At 37.5% G+C, this 17,699-nt stretch overlaps 1 protein-coding gene across 1 annotated transcript; it reads left to right on the top strand.

Moving 5' to 3' along the window:
* Positions 1 to 1,854: 1,854 nt before the first annotated feature.
* Positions 1,855 to 17,223, top strand: LOC127526059 (ICOS ligand-like). Its single transcript, XM_051920055.1, has 4 exons — positions 1,855 to 1,864; positions 2,050 to 2,397; positions 8,719 to 9,027; positions 17,045 to 17,223. Exons 1-4 carry the CDS (start codon positions 1,855 to 1,857, stop codon positions 17,221 to 17,223), a joined length of 846 nt encoding a protein of 281 aa, XP_051776015.1.
* The last annotated feature ends 476 nt before the right edge of the window (positions 17,224 to 17,699 follow it).

Below are 17,699 nucleotides of genomic sequence, written 5' to 3'. Positions count from 1 at the left end.
TTGCATATCTTTGTAATTAATGAAATTCAGTGTATTTTTCACCTAAAGGTGCGTACATATTTTTAAAGTAAAACATTTTCTACTGCTGGGTAATATAGCGATAGATTGAAGTTTATTTGTCCCCATGGGGAAATTTGGTAATCCATTTATCCAACTAGTAGTGGCTACTATCAGTGACAAGCCAGAAGCCAGATCAATTCTAATTTTAAATACGACTAGTAACTAGTAAATAAGTCCAGGAAAAAAAAGAAAAACAGTGAGTAATACGGGGCTTCTGTAACAAGGCTGCTGCTTGCACTGTGCCAGGCAGAAAGGAACCACCAGGTTATTTTATTTCCTCTACTTCTATGTGTGTCTAGCATTAACAGTGAACAGAGAAAAGATTTACATGAAATAAATTGTGTTGCATGGCAATCAAAATTCATGCTATTAGCACAAATAGCTTTATCTCATCTGCAGCCTTTTTCTCCTGTGCAAAAATATGAGAACATTAATTATGGTGAAAAACAAGTAGTGTGGAGAGGTGGGGGACGCTTGGGCTCAGCTAGAAGTGCATTAACCTGCGAACATTTAGGTGATGCTTGTCTGCTGATCAAGTCCATTATCCTGAGTGCATGGTCATCAGCACTAACAGTGTGTTGGGGTTTCATTTTGTTGTGTTGTTTTTTTTTTATTTTCATTGTACTTCACCTACTTCTAGTAGCCTAAAAGATGTCCTCACTTTGATAAATCACTTTACATATGCATACGGGGGAAAACTGGAGCTACTAGGGAGTGATGACAACAATATGTGTACTAAATATCCTGGAGGGTCAACAGGCAGGGGCACCAAAGTTTGTGGGGGAGAGACAGAGAGCATGGAAGGAAAAATGCAATGTTACTAAGGATGAAAAAGGGCAGATGACTTACCAGTGTCTAGGTTTCCCTGATGTTTATCCAAGAAAGACAGTGGGGAAAGATGAGATGATGATGGTGAAAATATCTTTTGGCCATCTATGGAACAAAGGACAAGAAATGAATGCATCAAGACTGGTTTGGTACAGAGCAGACAGTAGGATAGGTTTGGAAACATGGACCTTTGAGGGAAACATCTTGAGGGTTAGGTGGAGACAAAGGCACACAAGGAGTTTTTTGTTTGGCTGGAAGTTGTTTCCTTAAGAGGCACTAGCTCTTCGGAAATACGGTAGTTCTTTTGAAATTGCAGCGTTTTAAGTAACCGAAAAATATAGAGATATGATATTAAAAGGCGATATCCCTCCCATAATGATACGGCGGAATAAGAATCACATAAGAGAAGATTAACTTAGCTTTCTTTACTGACGATTTTACGCGGCATTACAGACAGAGGAAGCCATAGCATGACAATACCAAGGTGAGAACTTGATGTAGACAGTCTGCCATTTTCCGTCGCTGCGCTGAAAGGATTTTCGGGACGAATGACGCTATCACCCATTCGTCCGTCCACAGGCTTCAAAGTGTTCTGGCTTCAGTCCAAGCCTTATATACTGGTTTCTCCACGTGCAGGCTCTCTCTCTGGTCTCCAAACAAGGACAGGAAAGGACTCAACCCCACCTCCAAAAATACAGGAATAGCACAATACCTACTTGCAGTTCTCATTCTCCAAACTGCTAGACTAGTGGTTTCTAAATGCAGCTTAGCCCCTGTGTACCATACTTGGTCTGCCTGTATGAATGAATCCATAACAGTGTGCACAGAGACAGTGACATCAAACTTAATATTATAACAAACTTATTATAACAGAAGTAACCCAGCATGGAGCTTAAAATTGCTACACTGGGAGAAAAAAAGAAGACTAAATATTCAAGACAGAGGGACAAATGTTCTTCTGGCAAAATGACAGAAGGTGAGGACTTTGATGGTCAGCAATGAATAAGCCATCCCACCTGACAGACATGGGTTAAATTTATTCATTATATTTTTTAAATTGTTTGGTAATCGTGTGGTTGACTTTGTCTGCAGTTGTTAGGTTATTCAGTGTAAATCTTAAACAGTTCAGCTTCTTTCTCTGACTTCATTCTGTTTCTTTAGTTTCAGCTGACGACTGCCTTACTGCCATCACTGGGGAGACGGTGAAAATTCCCTACTCTGTGAAGACTAAAGAGTCCTTAAACACACAGGACATTTTGATTCAGTGGAGAACATATGAAGGTCTCATTGTTCATACGTTTGTCCAAGGAGAGGATAATCTGATAAATCAGGACAAACAGTTCAAAGGCAGAACTCATCTCATTACATCTGAACTGTCACGTGGTGATTTCTCACTGAGCCTGTCAGATGTGTCAATTACTGATGAAGGGGAGTATGTCTGCAAATACTACGGCAAATCTGATGGGAAAACTGGCAGTCATATGTCTCATCATTGCCTTCAAGTTGCAGGTAAGGAATTCTGAGATTTAAGCACATCCTGCGTGGTACAATTTTTGAAATAGATACAGTAGATGCAGGTTAGGTGCATTGGCAATCCTGATTTATCCCTGGTGTGTGTGTGTGTGTCCTGTGGTGGGTTGGCGCCCTGCTCGTGATTTGTTCTTGCCTTGCGCCCTGTGGTGGCTGGGATTGGCTCCAACAGACCTCCGTGCCCCTGTGTTAGGATATAGCAGTTTGGAGAATGACTGACTGACTGGCTGACAAACTAAAACCCTCACAAACACACATAACATTTCTGTTGCTGAGTCAGCCAGGATGGCGTAACTTGGGGTGTACTCACACTAGCAATCAGTTCTGTTCCCAAGCATGTTTGTCCCTATGTAACCCCCTCCAAAGTCTACTTTGAATAAAGTGATGGCTCCGTGGTGGCTAGCCATACCGTGCCCTGGCCTGCTTGGAAGAGATGTACTTGGGCATGGTTCAGTAGGATTCAGGAACAGTGTGATCACTAAACGTGCCTGAGGAAGGTAAAACAGACAAGTCGGCTTCAAGAAAAGCTGTAAATTCCTCACTTAACATCATTGTCCCCGTAAAAATCATCTCGGCTGTGCAGCATGATTAACAGCAAAATGTTGTGCTGCATGCTCAATAAATCTGTATAAGGGTAGAGCATTATTCTGCCCTATACAAATCCAAAATAACCATAAAATAAGGAAAATCATTTTGACATACAAGCTGTCACTCTGTGTTTGGATCTTGTTTTGGCTTTACACAAAGTTGCATGGTCATGATGCTAGGGCCTAGAGCGTTAAGTGCAGTGTGAGCAGAGTCCAGCAGGGGAGTAGGGAGAGGGTACAATTGTGCTCAGACACAGTACAGAACAATCGTGCTTAGTGTGAGTACACTCTTACTTTCCCGGGCAGTAACATGGATGAATTCAACCCACAGTTCAATGTTTGGATAACATTTTTAATTTTAATTCTACTGTGCTAAGTTTTTGATTATTGTATATTCACAAAAATCTCCAGTCCTCCTGCTTTTTCCACTAAGTCTGATGAAAGCCATCCAGCATTAAAGTAGAGTCTAAAGCAAGAGGTACAAGCAGGTTCTCTGCAGTACCCAAATATCACAGTATCCGGAGTGAGGACTAAAATAAGGTGGAAAGGATTCATCCCTGCAGGATGGAGGGCCTACTTGCAGGGTCGGATGCAGATTAACATCAAACCCAGGCTAAAGCAATTGCAGGTTAAGGGCCTTGCTCAAGGGCCCAACGGAGTAGAGTCACTTTTGGCATTTACAACCTTCCACTTGCCAGTGCAAATCCCTACCCTCAGTGCCACCACTCCGCCATGACTGTGGATTGAAAGATCATAAAATTCCTGTTTCATGAGAAACAAAACCTCGGAGAAAGGTTCCTTTTTTTTTTTTTAAACATATCTAATGTTATGGAATTCTCATTTCAATTAATCCTCTTTAATAAAACCCCTGTGTGCGTCCAGGGTGTCCGTATGTGTGTGTCTTCTGGTGAAGTGCGCATGTGTGGGGCCACGCCACGCATCGCACCATGCCCCACGCATGTGCATGGCACCGTGGACGCACACATACTGGAAGCTGGGAACACGGTGAATGGCCTAGCCGCGGCCATGCATGATAAGCAAATAAAGGACATCATTGCTGGGGAGAGTGCTGATTGCATAGTCGTGGCTGCGCACATAAAATCTGTTGCTGAGGAGACGCCACACATACAATAATCAGCTGCACGCCTGCACAGATTAAAATACTTGCTGGGGAGACGCCACAGTCATGATTATCAGCTGCACGCCACACATTACATTAGTTGCTGGGGAGACTCTGCTGATTGCCCACTGTTGTGACAGAAAATTAAAGGCATATTACGGACATCAAAGCTAGTATTACTGTCTTACAAGAAACAGAATGAGGTCAAAGAAACTTGACATTTAATATAGACTGTTCCTACTAATGTTTATGCACTACTGTTCTAGCGCCCGTTATTGTAACAGGTTTAATGCCTAGTCTTAATAATAATTAATCTTGTTTATTACAAAATGGTAAAACATTATAACCTAAACTCGCCATTGAAAATGAACAACATTTAAATTATATCATTCTTTATCACCTTTTTTTGTCATAAACAGGATTTTTTAGCGTATCTAATTATTGCTGCATTTTTGTCACACTTTTGTTTCAATTAATATGTCATTGTGTATTAAGAAGAAGGCCTTTAAACCAACAACACAAAAAAGGATTTGAAAGAAAGGCCACTGTCATTTATTGTACAAGTCATTACAGTATTTGTATGTACATTGTGAAATAATAAAGAGTAACAAATATATAGATTGATCTGCACACCTCAATAATTAAATACATTTGACCTCTCTATTATTTTATAATAGGCCATATTATATTTTTACCACTAGTAAAATGTTAAAAACACAAAAAGTTCAGTAATTGGGGATAGGTCTGTAAAATAATAACATTCACAATAAAATTTGTCATCACTGGTCTGATACTCGTCCTGACGATTCTCCCGGGGATGCTTGTGGTTCAATTCAATGCCTAAAAAGTATTGCTTTAAACAACATGTGGGATCATCTGTGGCGTGTCTGTTTCTTAAAAATTCAATGAACAAAGAGCTTGGATTGTCTGTATCAAATAGTTGATGGACAGCACAGACCCCTTGGCATTTCCTAACAACTAGAGAATCAGAAGAAACTATTTTATATGCAGTTAGTTGAAGCCATAGTGAAGTCAACTTACCACAGTAAATGCCTGACCACTGAGCAATCAGTTCATATCAATGTGACATATCTATTATTCCCAAGCATTATAAGTGCAATAGACTGCACTCGTGGGAATGACGACACAGCCAAGCTAATTAGAGACTGCATCTGTAAAATACAAATCATTCATAGCATCAATGTACAGTCAGTGCTTTTAAATGACTCTGACATGAATGTCCAGTTGTGTTGTGTAATCTGACATTCTGAAGAGGGAAACTAATCAGCAGCAGTGACACTGGAGCATCGTACCAGTGACAAAAGCTGCAACTTTATTTGATTGCTAAATGCACAATTTATGTTTGCTTATAAATTTACTGTATATTCTAGTAATTATGAAGTTTGTTCTTGTATATAATTTTCGATTGCTGTCAAATGAACTTCATATTTCTACTGAATACTTACTTGTTTTAAGTGTTTCAAGTTTGATGTTCAGAAACTAATTTGTTTGCATTTTTTAAAATGTGAATAATGACATTAACATTTAATTATGCATTGAATAAATTCATAACCATAATGTGCTTAGGCAATATTCTGCTATAGTATGCCTTCTATAGCATTCTTAATAGGAAACACATTTCCTTGTTATGTTGTTATTATACATCAACTATTATTTCTTGATCAACTGTAGTACTAGGGTGCTGTACCGTGTTAGCCATTATGAATGTAGAGAAAAGCCAAGCAAAATGACACCTTTTATTGGCTAACTAGAAAGATTACAATATGCAAGCTTTCGAGGCAACTCAGGCCCCTTCTTCAGGCAAGATGTAATACAGAAACTGAAGTTTCCTATGTTTATATACACACTCAGTGTGTATATAAACATAGGAAACTTCAGTTTCTGTATTACATCTTGCCTGAAGAAGGGGCCTGAGTTGCCTCGAAAGCTTGCATATTGTAATCTTTCTAGTTAGCCAATAAAAGGTGTCATTTTGCTTGGCTTTGATCAACTGTGAAAAGAACTTTATTATAGTCTCTGTTCCCTGCTCTTCTATTTTATGACAATTAAATATAACTCTTCACTTTTTAAAGCTGTTCCAGAATACATCGTACATTGCATCTGTTTAACACTTAATGTTACAGATACTGTATTGAATCAGCCAATATTGCACTTTCCTCTGTGTTTTTGAGCCCTAATCAATGTTATCAATGATCAGTTCTCAGGCTGCTTAATTCTCATGAGTAATCATGCTGAAGCCTATCTTGAGTTAACACCTGCTGTTCATGGAACCGACTGAGCCTTAATTGGAAAACAAGGATTATTCAAGTGAGGTGTCCTCAGTTAAGTCTCGATTTTTATAATCGTGCTTTGTGGAATACAACTGGTATGGGTGTGTGTGTGTAAGGTGTGTGTGTACATCATACAATGGTCTGGTGCCCTGTCCATGGATTTTTCTTGCTTTTCCCCCGATTCCCTGTCCTGGATAAGAAGGTTAAGAAGATCTATCATTCTTATTCTTACTGTTATTATTGTGCTTATAGCAAAAAAAAATATGAATAGATTAATGGAAAGATTGAGGACAGCAATAATTATTATTATTACCTCAGAGTGGCTCAGTGGTAACAGTGCTGTTTCACAGTGAAGGAGACTAGGGTGCACATCCCAATCTGTGATGATTCTGCATGCTTTCCTTGGCCGCTCCGGTTTCCTTCCACAGTCCAAACACGTGCAGGTTAAGTGAACTGGTTTTGCTGACTTGGCCTGTGTGTGTGTGTGACTTGCGCCCTGTCCATATGTTTTTCCTGCTTTGCCTTCAATGCATGTTTGGATAGGCTCCAGTGGCCCTGTGACCCTGTCCTTGGATTAGCAGGTTAGGAAGATGGATAAATATATGTCTGCTCTCTCTTACTGATGCACACATATGTATTACTAATACATTGGCAGCAGGCAATCTGCAAAATAAGGAAATAACCTTCCATATAGGGAAATAATTTTAAGCGATTGTAAGTGTGATTTTTTTTCATTCAATATTGTCTTGTGGTCTCCAGAACAGACACAGCAGTTCAACATTCAATATCAATAATGGTGCTTAGCGATGACTTTCTGAGGAGAATTCACAGCCCTGGGGCTGAAAGGGGGCAACAGAGGAAGACGGACTTGGCAAAGGGGTGCTTATAGCTGGTCTCCTTTTAAAATGGCTGAATCTCACAATAGTTGGCTTTTTGCTTTTGTCCTTAAAGCAACATGGATATGCTGTTTAACAATATATGTGTAGTTGCAAGATGTGGATCAATGCTTGAAAACATTCAGTAAGTTTTAAGGCTTTTTATCACATTGGGACCCATAACTCTATTATAAAATGCTAGTGTGGTCTAGTTTTTTTTTTTTTTTTAATTTGTAAAAAAGAATTCACTTTAGAATGTGATTTTGCAAACTAATATATAGCATGATTGTGAAGAAATAACTTTGACTTTAAAAATACACAGCTGATCCTTTAATAAACAAATACCTTTTCATCTCTTATTCTATTTATACTCCTTTTACACAAACAAATCTCTGGATGTTCTTTGATTTTAAGGGCCGTGTTAAGGTTGGTGTTGCCTACCCGGTGATGTCTAACCACTGTTTCTGTCTCAGGTCTGTCTGTAGATTTCAGTTCACTTCAGTTTTAATGTCCTAGTTCTTAGCTATCGGATATATGGTCTGGAAAGGTATCCATGCAGACCCTTCAGTCTAGGAAAAGAATAGGAATTATGATTATAATGCACTTTGTTTGTAAAATTCCATTCCCCTGCTTAAAGTGTTTGGTGTTGGGGTTAGTGCTAATTATGAATGAATTTGGATTTTTATCAAAATAAATGACTCAAAGTCTAAATATTAAGGTAGTACAAAAATTGGCTGAATGAAGATAAAAAAGAAAGATTAAAGAAATATACAACATATATCACATTGTCAGCAAGGAAAACATCACTCAGAATTCAAAGAAAATCTCATCAGTTTGAGACTTGTACAGTAAAATCCCCAAATTTAGTTCAATTTGTGTGTGTTTTTTTTTAAATAGTGCTCTTTATTGTGTGCAGGCTTAAGACACTTTCACAGTCCACTGTTACTTTTGTTAAAAAAAATTATGTACTGATCTATGAATATGGTAAATTCTCCAGGGTGAGTATTGTAGGATTATCTGAGACTTTTATTTTCATATGTTCCACTTTTCTTTTATGACCAGAAAACTTGCTAATTGTTGTTGCCATCACAGCCCATGATATTTTAAAAAAAGTTTGGGGAACAGAGGTCACTGAAACAATAGGACTAACTGACGTGATTTTATTAAAACATTTTTTACCTCAGTTTGCTAACTGTCATATGTGAAACTGTTCTATGAAATGCTTACTCATAAAAAAATTTAAATCAAAAAAGACAAATAAAATATTCTTATGTAAAATATTAAAACACATTAATACAGTGAACATCATTGACTGTAAAGCTGCATCATAAAAAGAATTGTGAATGTCTATGAGTTGAACAGAAGTCTATCAATCCTTATGTCTCACTGCATTTTGAATTGTTTTAAATGTGTTTCTGTCTCTTCAGGTCATTACTCTGTCCCAGTTGTTAATCCACCAACTGAATGGTTAAAAGACAAAGAAGTCAAATTCACCTGCAAGTCTACTGGGGGATTCCCTAAACCAAAGGTCTACTGGTTGGTGAATAAGAAGCCACTTGAGGACTCAAGCCAAGTAGACACAATAGTAAGCACAGACTGCAGAGCTTGGTACAGTGTGACCAGCGTCCTGAATGTGGTGGTGAGAGAAGACATGTCTGTGACCTGCACTGTTGAGAATGAGAAACTGGGAGAGAAGAGGACATCACCTGAAATTCAGTGTAGAGTTAACCATAAATGTAAGTACAGAAACAGTCAAACATTTGCAAGGTTACAAAGCAAAGACAACCAGGTGTACCACACATTTGTAGGCCATCATTTTTTATTGTGACTCTAAATTACAAGAAAATGAACCCATTCTGGGAAGCTTGTATTTACGCATTGACAATGAAAGGCTAAACAGTTTCTTCTGTGTAGAGCAGCACATTTTTGTTAGAATTCACATGCATTTAAATTAAAACTTTCTTTTTCAGAAATTTGAATATAATGTGATACATTAACCTCTATGTGTCACCTTTGGTCAGAGGAAAAGCAGAAAAACCTTATCAGAAATTAATATGTTTATTAAGTTAATATGTTTATTATATACAGTAAAACAAAGTCCAATGAGTGATAAACAATGCAGGAAAAGAATAAACTAACAACCAAAAACAAATACCTGACATTTGCTGACTATCAACTCCCTGCTTTATTGTGAAAGTATCCACAATAAGCATTTTACCATCCAAAGGTTCATGTTTATTGGTGGACAGAATCAATCCCAGAATTGCATACAGTAAATATTGTCCCTAGGTTTATTGCTTTGCTTTATTTGTGCATCCCACAATATTTACTTGTGAAATCCTCAACAAAGGCTGCCTACTGCAGAACACTTAACATTACATAAGTTAATATAAAATAAAACATAAAACCTGAATAATTTAAATCAAAGTCCACACGATAAGCTTTGTATCAAACAGTTCTTTGCCTTTTAATGCTGTAGCTTTTATCTTCTTAATCCAGTTGAAGTGTTTTCTTAAATGCATGCCATTGCATAGTCTTTTTCCTTTTAGACCAATTGTGATGCTTACCAGTGTTGGGAGACTATTGCAGGTGGTTTTACTGACAATGATGTCAAAAACGTGTTTTCTAATCCTCTTTTTTTATAGAGTGCCTTGGTAGCTGATTATGCAAGACATTTGCATCATCTGGGGTCTCATGCATAACACTGTGCATAGAATTCACACTAAAACTTTGTGTACGGACAAAAGCGGAAATGTGCATACGCACAAAAAAATCCAGATGTATAAATCTGTGCTTATGCCAACTTCCAAGTTCTTCCGCTCCATAAATCCTGGTCAGCGTGAAAAGTAACGCACATGCACGCACCTGCTGCCACTCCCCAACTCCTCCCAGAATTACGCCTCTTTGAATATGCAAATCAATATAAATAGCCCATAAACTCAGCATTCTGTGAAAAGGCAATGGCAAAAGCATGGGGGAAAATAGAAGAATTTCACTGAAAACCAAGTGGAGGCAAAGAAAAACATACTATTTGTTGGTTTAAACAGTGGTATAAACAACAAAAGGAAGTTGATCGAGTGACATAGCGTGTCAGAGAAACTCAAAAGTTCAAGTTCACAAAGTCGCACAGTGCCCTGAAATAAAAAAGAAGTTGTCAGATATGAAGTCTCCGTGAAAAAGGCGAGTCGTAGCCCACCGTCTGAGTGTCATATGGAAGCTTATTAGGGTACAGAGAAAAAAAAAATAGGGACACAGTGGGAAAAAAAGCTTAAAATGTCAACTTTAATCTCGAAATTTCACTTTAATTATGCAGCTTATTTTGTCATTAAAGTAGAACGTCATAAACTTCATCTTAAAATCGTTTAAATTTACTACTTTCTCAAATCCCATCATAACTAAAGTAACACGTTAAATGCTTTGTTTTGTATGTGTTCTTCTATGTGCTCTATGTGTGTGAATTACTACGTGCTTCTTAAACGGCTTTTCTCTTCCTCTGACACGACACAGAATCCATTACATTCATGATATCACAGCTCGCTGAACAATTTAAATACAAAGATGTTTACTTGATATCATTTTCATGATGATAGGAATTAAAGCATGTTATTAAACGTGGGAACATGTTGGCACAGTGATTGCGACCTGCTGGCATCCCGTCCAGAGATTGTTCCTGCCTCTCGCAAGACCTTCGATGAAATAATTTACTGCAGCAGTACTGTCTCTTTCAAACATACTAACCCCCAATTCCTGTCCTTACTTTTCTTTCTCCAAGTAACTAATCGCTGCTCAATCAGCTCTGTAATAGATGTAAAGCCATCTGTAAGCTGAGAACGCCGATTCTCCAAAACTTTTAAGGAACATTGAAATATCTTTGTAGATACATCTGTCCATCCAGGGTTGCGCCAATCCCAGAAAGCATACAACACGAGGCAGGAACAATCCCTGAACGGGACGCCAGCTCGTCGCTAGCACTGCAACACCGTGTCCTCACATGTTTAATTATTAATAATATAGATTATTTAAATGATGTTAAAATTTTATCAGTATAATGTAAAAAAATACTTTGCTGCATTTCATCTTAAAAATGATTATCAAGAGCTCCAAGAAGATAGCGCTTGGAAATCTAAATCGACTTAGAAGCCAGTCGTCATTATCTGTAAATACGCGCTTTATAAAGTGGCTCAGGTTGTGCAATATTATAACTGTAGTGCAAGTTTACAGTGAGGTGATTGTACTAAAAAGTACAAACAGTTCTACCAGGAGCACTTGATGGACTGATTGAGTGCGTTTATAGTTCTTGAGATGAAACTGTTAATGAACCGTGATGTCCCTACAGGAAAGGCTCTGAAGCATTTGTCGTATGAGAACAGTTCAATAGACGGTGCACATGGCGGAGGCAGTATGTGCTTGATGCTGTATGCCGATAATTCTTTTTCCAATCAGCTGCTGTAGAGCTGTGATTCCACACTCAGATACAGTGGGATAAATGTTCCGAGTTGTGCAGTGAGAGTAATAACGCTAAAGCTGCTATGGTATTTGGAATAGTTTGGCCATTCCGTGGACCATTATATTGTTACAGGTTAATTACAATCAGATGCCTTAGACTAATAAACAATCTGTGGTTAATTTCAGTGTATTTGATAAAGCTGCATCAGGGATATGGATCTAAAAAAGAAAGGGAAACTAAACTGAAAGAACAGCACTGCTTTGACGCTGGGTGCCGCCAGTTTACAAAACCAAGCGGAGAACTTGCGTACGCCAGGGATTGAGCTAGTGTGAAAATGTGCGTGGCTTTACACAGAGTTTAGTTTTTATACATTGTGATGTGAGCGTGGAAATGGGCATATGCAACATTTTTGTGCATTTGCACCATTTATACATGAGGCCCCAGGTCATTTTCACTGGTCTTGTTACTTGTCAGTAAAGCTACTTTTAGCTAAAGAAGATGTTGGCTAAAGATCCCAAGTACTTACTGCTTATCTTCTTATAATCACACACACACTGAACCCTAATGTTATGCATTTTAAAAGTTATAACACTATATTAGTATTTGTTTTACATTTGCATATCTCCCAATATGCTTTAGGCTATTTCCATACACAACATCAATCTATTTATTTTGAAGAACACCTCATTCCTGTGAGCTCATTGTCATATACTTCTTGACTAAACCTTGTGTCCGGAAAAGCTACTTACCTGTTAAACTCACAATCACAAATAATGCTATCCTTTCCTGACACATTTTACAATACTGTTCTCACAAACTCCTCACTCCGCCCAAAAATGCCATTTTTATAACAATATTTTAGTATGAAAATATGATGTTATTTTTTTTCTGTATCACTGCAAACTACATGGAGTAAGTAACGCATAAAAAAATATTACTTTTTGGGTGGAGTATTCCTTTGAAAGCAGCATCTTATCTAAATAATCCTATTTACTTTACAGAAAATAAATATTATGAGACTTAGCTAACAAGCTTTAAAAAGCACATTTTCACCCCTATACACTACCGAAACTGATGCAACAATGCATTTAATTTAGTAACTTAGTTATGAAAAGAAAGCACAAGATAGCACAATGTTGGCAAACTACTAAAGCAAAATTTCTCCACACACTTTTTTTCTTTTTCTGCATTAGGACTCTGCATCATTCCAAGTCACCTTTTTAGGTAGGGCAACCTACCTGTCAGCTTATTTTCCACAAAGTGTAAGGAGTGCATGCCTGGTTACTTGTGCATTATTTTATTTTTTCAATTATGTGCCTTCACCCAAAGTGCCAGCAGTACTCCTTATGTTTCAGTCCAAGTGCAAAGCCAAAAGTGCTCCACATTTACAATATGATAGACATAATGCTTTGCACTTGAATCATTTCTGGTTCAAGATCTTTTTTCATTAAACCAAAAAAAATCATGACAGTGTCTAATGGAGTAAACAGTCCTGGCTTTTTCATATTTTGTTGTTGCCTACGCAGGATACTCAACTTTCCTGTGGCAGTTCTCAAATCCTCTTCCAAATGCATCACAAAATGTTTTCTTGCTTGCTGGTGTTTCCAGATCTGTCTATACTCCGGTGCTCTGATATTTAATCAGGAAGGATTCCTTCAGTGTTTTGCAGCCCCAGTTGCCCTTTTATAGATAATGGGACTCCCCTTATCCCATAGTTATAGCCCAAGTAGAAGCGTTCTGTCGCCAGCCCATCTCTCCTAACCTTTTAGCAGGCTACAACAAAATGTATTTATATGGCACATTTTTATAGAAAAGTGAAGCTGAAGATGCTTAACAAGTATTATAAAAGAAAACGTTACATAAGAACATAACAAAGTTGACAAGTGAGTCCCTTGGTGTGGGACTGAGTTAAAGGCTTTCTTGAAATATAATTATACCATATGCTTTATTTTTATCAACTATTGCAGTTGCCTATTCATGAAAATCTAAAAGATTGGTTTGGGTAGGGTCTTCCTCTCCTAAACCCATTCTAGCTGTTATTTAGTATGTTATTTTCATAGTTGTACTTTTCTTATTATCCATCCATCCATTATACTTTCTATAATTTTACATTGTACAGAATTGAGACTTATTGGTTTTTAATCACCAGGATCCATTTTATCTGCCTTCTTAAACACTAGAATTACCTTTGCAACTTTCCTGAGGACCTTCTCGTTTCTCAAGTAACTGCTCATATATGCCTAGTAAAGATTTATAGATGACATTGTTCCTTCTTGTGACATGTTTCCTTCTTCCACCTTGAATTTATGGGCCTAAATATTATTTTTCACAGATACTCACACACCTCGTCCTTTCCTTCCTTGCCTATCTTTCCTTAAGTGTATATGGCAACTAATATTGAATTCCAGAGAAGGATTTCAGAGGAGAAAACTGATTTGGTTTTAACCTTTAGTTTGTTTCCAACTTCCCTGATTTTTTTTTCTGCAAGAAATGTGCAGTCGCCTTTCCAATATCATTTGTCCTAATATGAACTTGAACCAGAGAATCTCCACCTACCCTCTCCAGTAACTGGTCCACTTTTTGTGTTATGGGGTCACTCTCACTCCTGGTAAGAAGAATGCTGTTTTTGACTCCTGATCTCTGCTGCATATTAAGCTTACAGGATTTCAGAGGATGAAATATCTTAACAAGTAGAAAGTACCTTTTCTGATCCTCGTTCACTTTAACTTGGGTTGAATGAAGAGTTTTTTGGGCTTTTGAAGCAATGAGAAGTGAGGCTCATATAATATTTTTTGCTAAACAACTTAAATTAAAGCTGAAAGTATGCTCTTCAATCACATCTTGATTGTTTTATTTCAAAACCATTGTGGTGGTGTACAGAGTTAAAATTATGAAAATTGCGTCACTGTCCAAATACTTATGGACCTAACTTTACATCTGCATACCATGAAGATTGTGATATTTGGTTATTATTTGTTGCTGGGGGTCACACTTCCTGTTATGTTGTGTCTTTTAGCTTGTGATGTACTGCTAGATCAGAAAACAGAACCACACACCTCAACTTAGGTTTGCTGTCAATAATCTCATATTCCAAGTACAAGATGAAATACATTTTCATGTAGAAATAAATGCAACATCACTCTGTGTAAATATGTAAATATCACAAAAAAGAAAAACAATCACTTATCAATTATAGAATATATCTCAGTGACATAATAATTATTGGTTATATTTTCTGAACACTGAAGTTGCTTTTTTAATTTGCTGTCATTCCTTTACCTCCCTGCCAAACATTTCATATATCAGACACATAATACCTAATTCAGTTAATAAAAGATGTCACCCTTACTCCTTAGAAAGGAAAATGTGTGGGTGTATTGCTGTTCATTATTCTAAATTTTGTGTTCCAACTTATTTCTCCTTTTAGATACCAGCTATGAAAATCTTTGCCATCATATTGTAGACCTAAATCTGAGCCCGTCCTCTGTGAAGAGTGTTGCAAGAGGATAAATGTAGATCAGGTTACTCATTTACCATTTCACATTTGTTATTTATTTTTATATAATGTGGCCTCTTGGGCCGGCGCCCCATACATGTCATCACCCACTCACATTAAAGGACATGCGCCCCACTTTGGCCTTCCTGCCTTTTCCTTCTTTCTCCATTTCAGCAACACAACGTCCTCAAAGGTAATGGTGTCCCCTATCATCCTGTTTTTCTTCCTTCACCCCAATCCTTCTGTTTATTATAATGACTTTGTATGTCAAAAAAGAATGTATGCTACATGCTTGTATTTCTTTTGTAAGGCGTCTTACACACCCCTTCTCACACAGATTACCTGCAGCTCCTTCTTTACATCTTTACATTGCTTTTACAAACCTCAAGGATTCTTAGAGTCTTTACTAACCATTTTTAATTTTTAAAGGTAAATAAGTAAACGTTTTCTCCAGCACCAATTACATTTTTTCCTGAAGACATTATTCATAAAAGTTTTATGTGACTCTGATTGACGTGCAAGATAAAGGACTGAGCTTAAAAATAAAGCAATAGTGAGACACCTGCTGCTAAGTGTTCAGTGAGTCATTTTCTAAATGTCTGATGATTTAGATTAGGAAAGATGAGAATAGAAAAATCCACCATAACAGGTAAACCCAGAGTAACAACATACAAAGACAACATGAAGGCTTCTGAAGACCAAAATGGGAGTTGAACACAAAGACACACCTTTGAAAACAGGGACAGTGCAGGAAAAAACAAATTCTTAAAATGATTTACTGGGTTTGCAACAAATCAATAGAATACCTGGGTGAAATGAAAAAGACACTCACATTATGATAAAGGATGTTTTGTTTGTGGATCAATCAATGGTTCATAGAAGAGGCTACAGCCACTGTGACTGGATGTAATGAACTCCACGCATATGCATAGGCCTTAGGCTTGATTCTCAGTTCTCTGAATGGACTGCCTGAGCCTTGGCTTCTTCAGGGCAGCAACACCCCCTGTTGACTGAAAAGATTCCTGTAAATACAGGACTTTAATATGGAACCCAAAGATGACTGCAGTGGCTGCTATTGTTTTGTTTGTTGCCACCAGTCTCTTAACTATGTGGTTAATTATTGAATAAACCCCTTCATTAGTCTGACTTCTTCTTTACCTGTTTATGCATTTAAAACTAGTCACACATGCAACTTAGCAGAGTCACTCACTAATATTGACATACATTTGTCCATATGGAAGTATTTACTCTTCAAGACATTCCTTTTCTTTTTTAAACTGTAACAGTTAGCATTGAACAGGCTGAGCTTGAGGTAACAATCAATATGGAGCTGTCATTGGGGCCTGCTGCATAACAATATGTTAGTGTGTTTTATATCAAACTATGTCAGGTTCATCAACCATTCCAAAAACACTGCCATGACCTAAAATATATAAAAAGATTTATTAAATGGGGTAGCTAAAGTAAGCTTAACACTTTCAAGCTTTGAGATCTGAACTGAACTGAAGGACAAGCACTCAACATACACTTAATGAGACGCACAAATAAGGAGAGAACCTGCAATAAGAAAGACTCTGTGGCCACAGCACCGTTAACCTAAGGGCTGAAGTCAGTAGCTGTGCTTAGGTCACTTGCTTTCTGTTCTTCAGCACACTTTTAGCACTCAAAATGTAGCAAAGGGGAAGCTTAGTCACCACACATTGAGATCCCTGATACTTTATAGACTAATGACATTGTTAGAATGTATATTTCAAATGATTGAGTATTTCATCGTTGTATTAAGTGTTTGACTCTTTTGTTTGATTTACAGGTCTCCTTATAGAAGAGAAAGAGACATCCAATGAAGTCACCCAGCTAAAAATAGTGGTGGTGGTGCTGGTGCTGGTGCTGGTGTTGGGTTTAGTGGTATTTGGAGTTATCTACTGGATAAGAAGGACTTGCTCAAGAGAATGTACAGCATCAAGAAGAAGGAGCAGCGTGGAATACTGAAGGTGGAAACAGAAGGAAAAGGAGCACAAAAAATGTCAGACTCCATTGAAGGAATAAAAAAATGAAGCAAACATCAGCTGACTACATCATTTATAAATTTCTGATGGCTTGAATTGATCAATTATTCAAAACTAAAGATTATGATTGTCTTTTGCATTTTCTACTGAACTGTTTTAAGTTGCCTCTCTATATCAGATGTTTGTCCCTCCCTGCTGTTATACATTAGGAAATGTTTTTATGAAAAACATAATAATTTGGTATGCTGTTTAAATAATTAGCCTTGTGACCTTTTTGCCCATTGTATATAAAAATAAGATAAACAGCAAGGAAATATACTAAAAGCAAAATGCACTTGTATCAGCACTACTTAAAATGACTACAAATCCCAGCAGCCCCAGTAGTACTTTGCCATTGGACAGCTTTGGGTGTTGCTGCAGGGGATTCTGGTATGGTGTGGACTATAAAGCTGAACCAGG

This window comes from Erpetoichthys calabaricus, chromosome 16 (assembly GCF_900747795.2).
Source record: "Erpetoichthys calabaricus chromosome 16, fErpCal1.3, whole genome shotgun sequence".
Classification (NCBI taxonomy): domain Eukaryota; kingdom Metazoa; phylum Chordata; class Cladistia; order Polypteriformes; family Polypteridae; genus Erpetoichthys; species Erpetoichthys calabaricus.
The sequence above is the reverse complement of the archived record's forward strand: the minus strand, read 5'-3'. Positions and strand labels throughout refer to the sequence as shown.

Excerpts from the sequence above, each read along its gene's own strand:
- LOC127526059 (XM_051920055.1), top strand. Across the intron at positions 2,398-8,718 it reads TCATTGCCTTCAAGTTGCAG|GTCATTACTCTGTCCCAGTT; the intron begins GTAAGGAATTCT and ends CTGTCTCTTCAG. Across the intron at positions 9,028-17,044 it reads GTGTAGAGTTAACCATAAAT|GTCTCCTTATAGAAGAGAAA; the intron begins GTAAGTACAGAA and ends TTTGATTTACAG.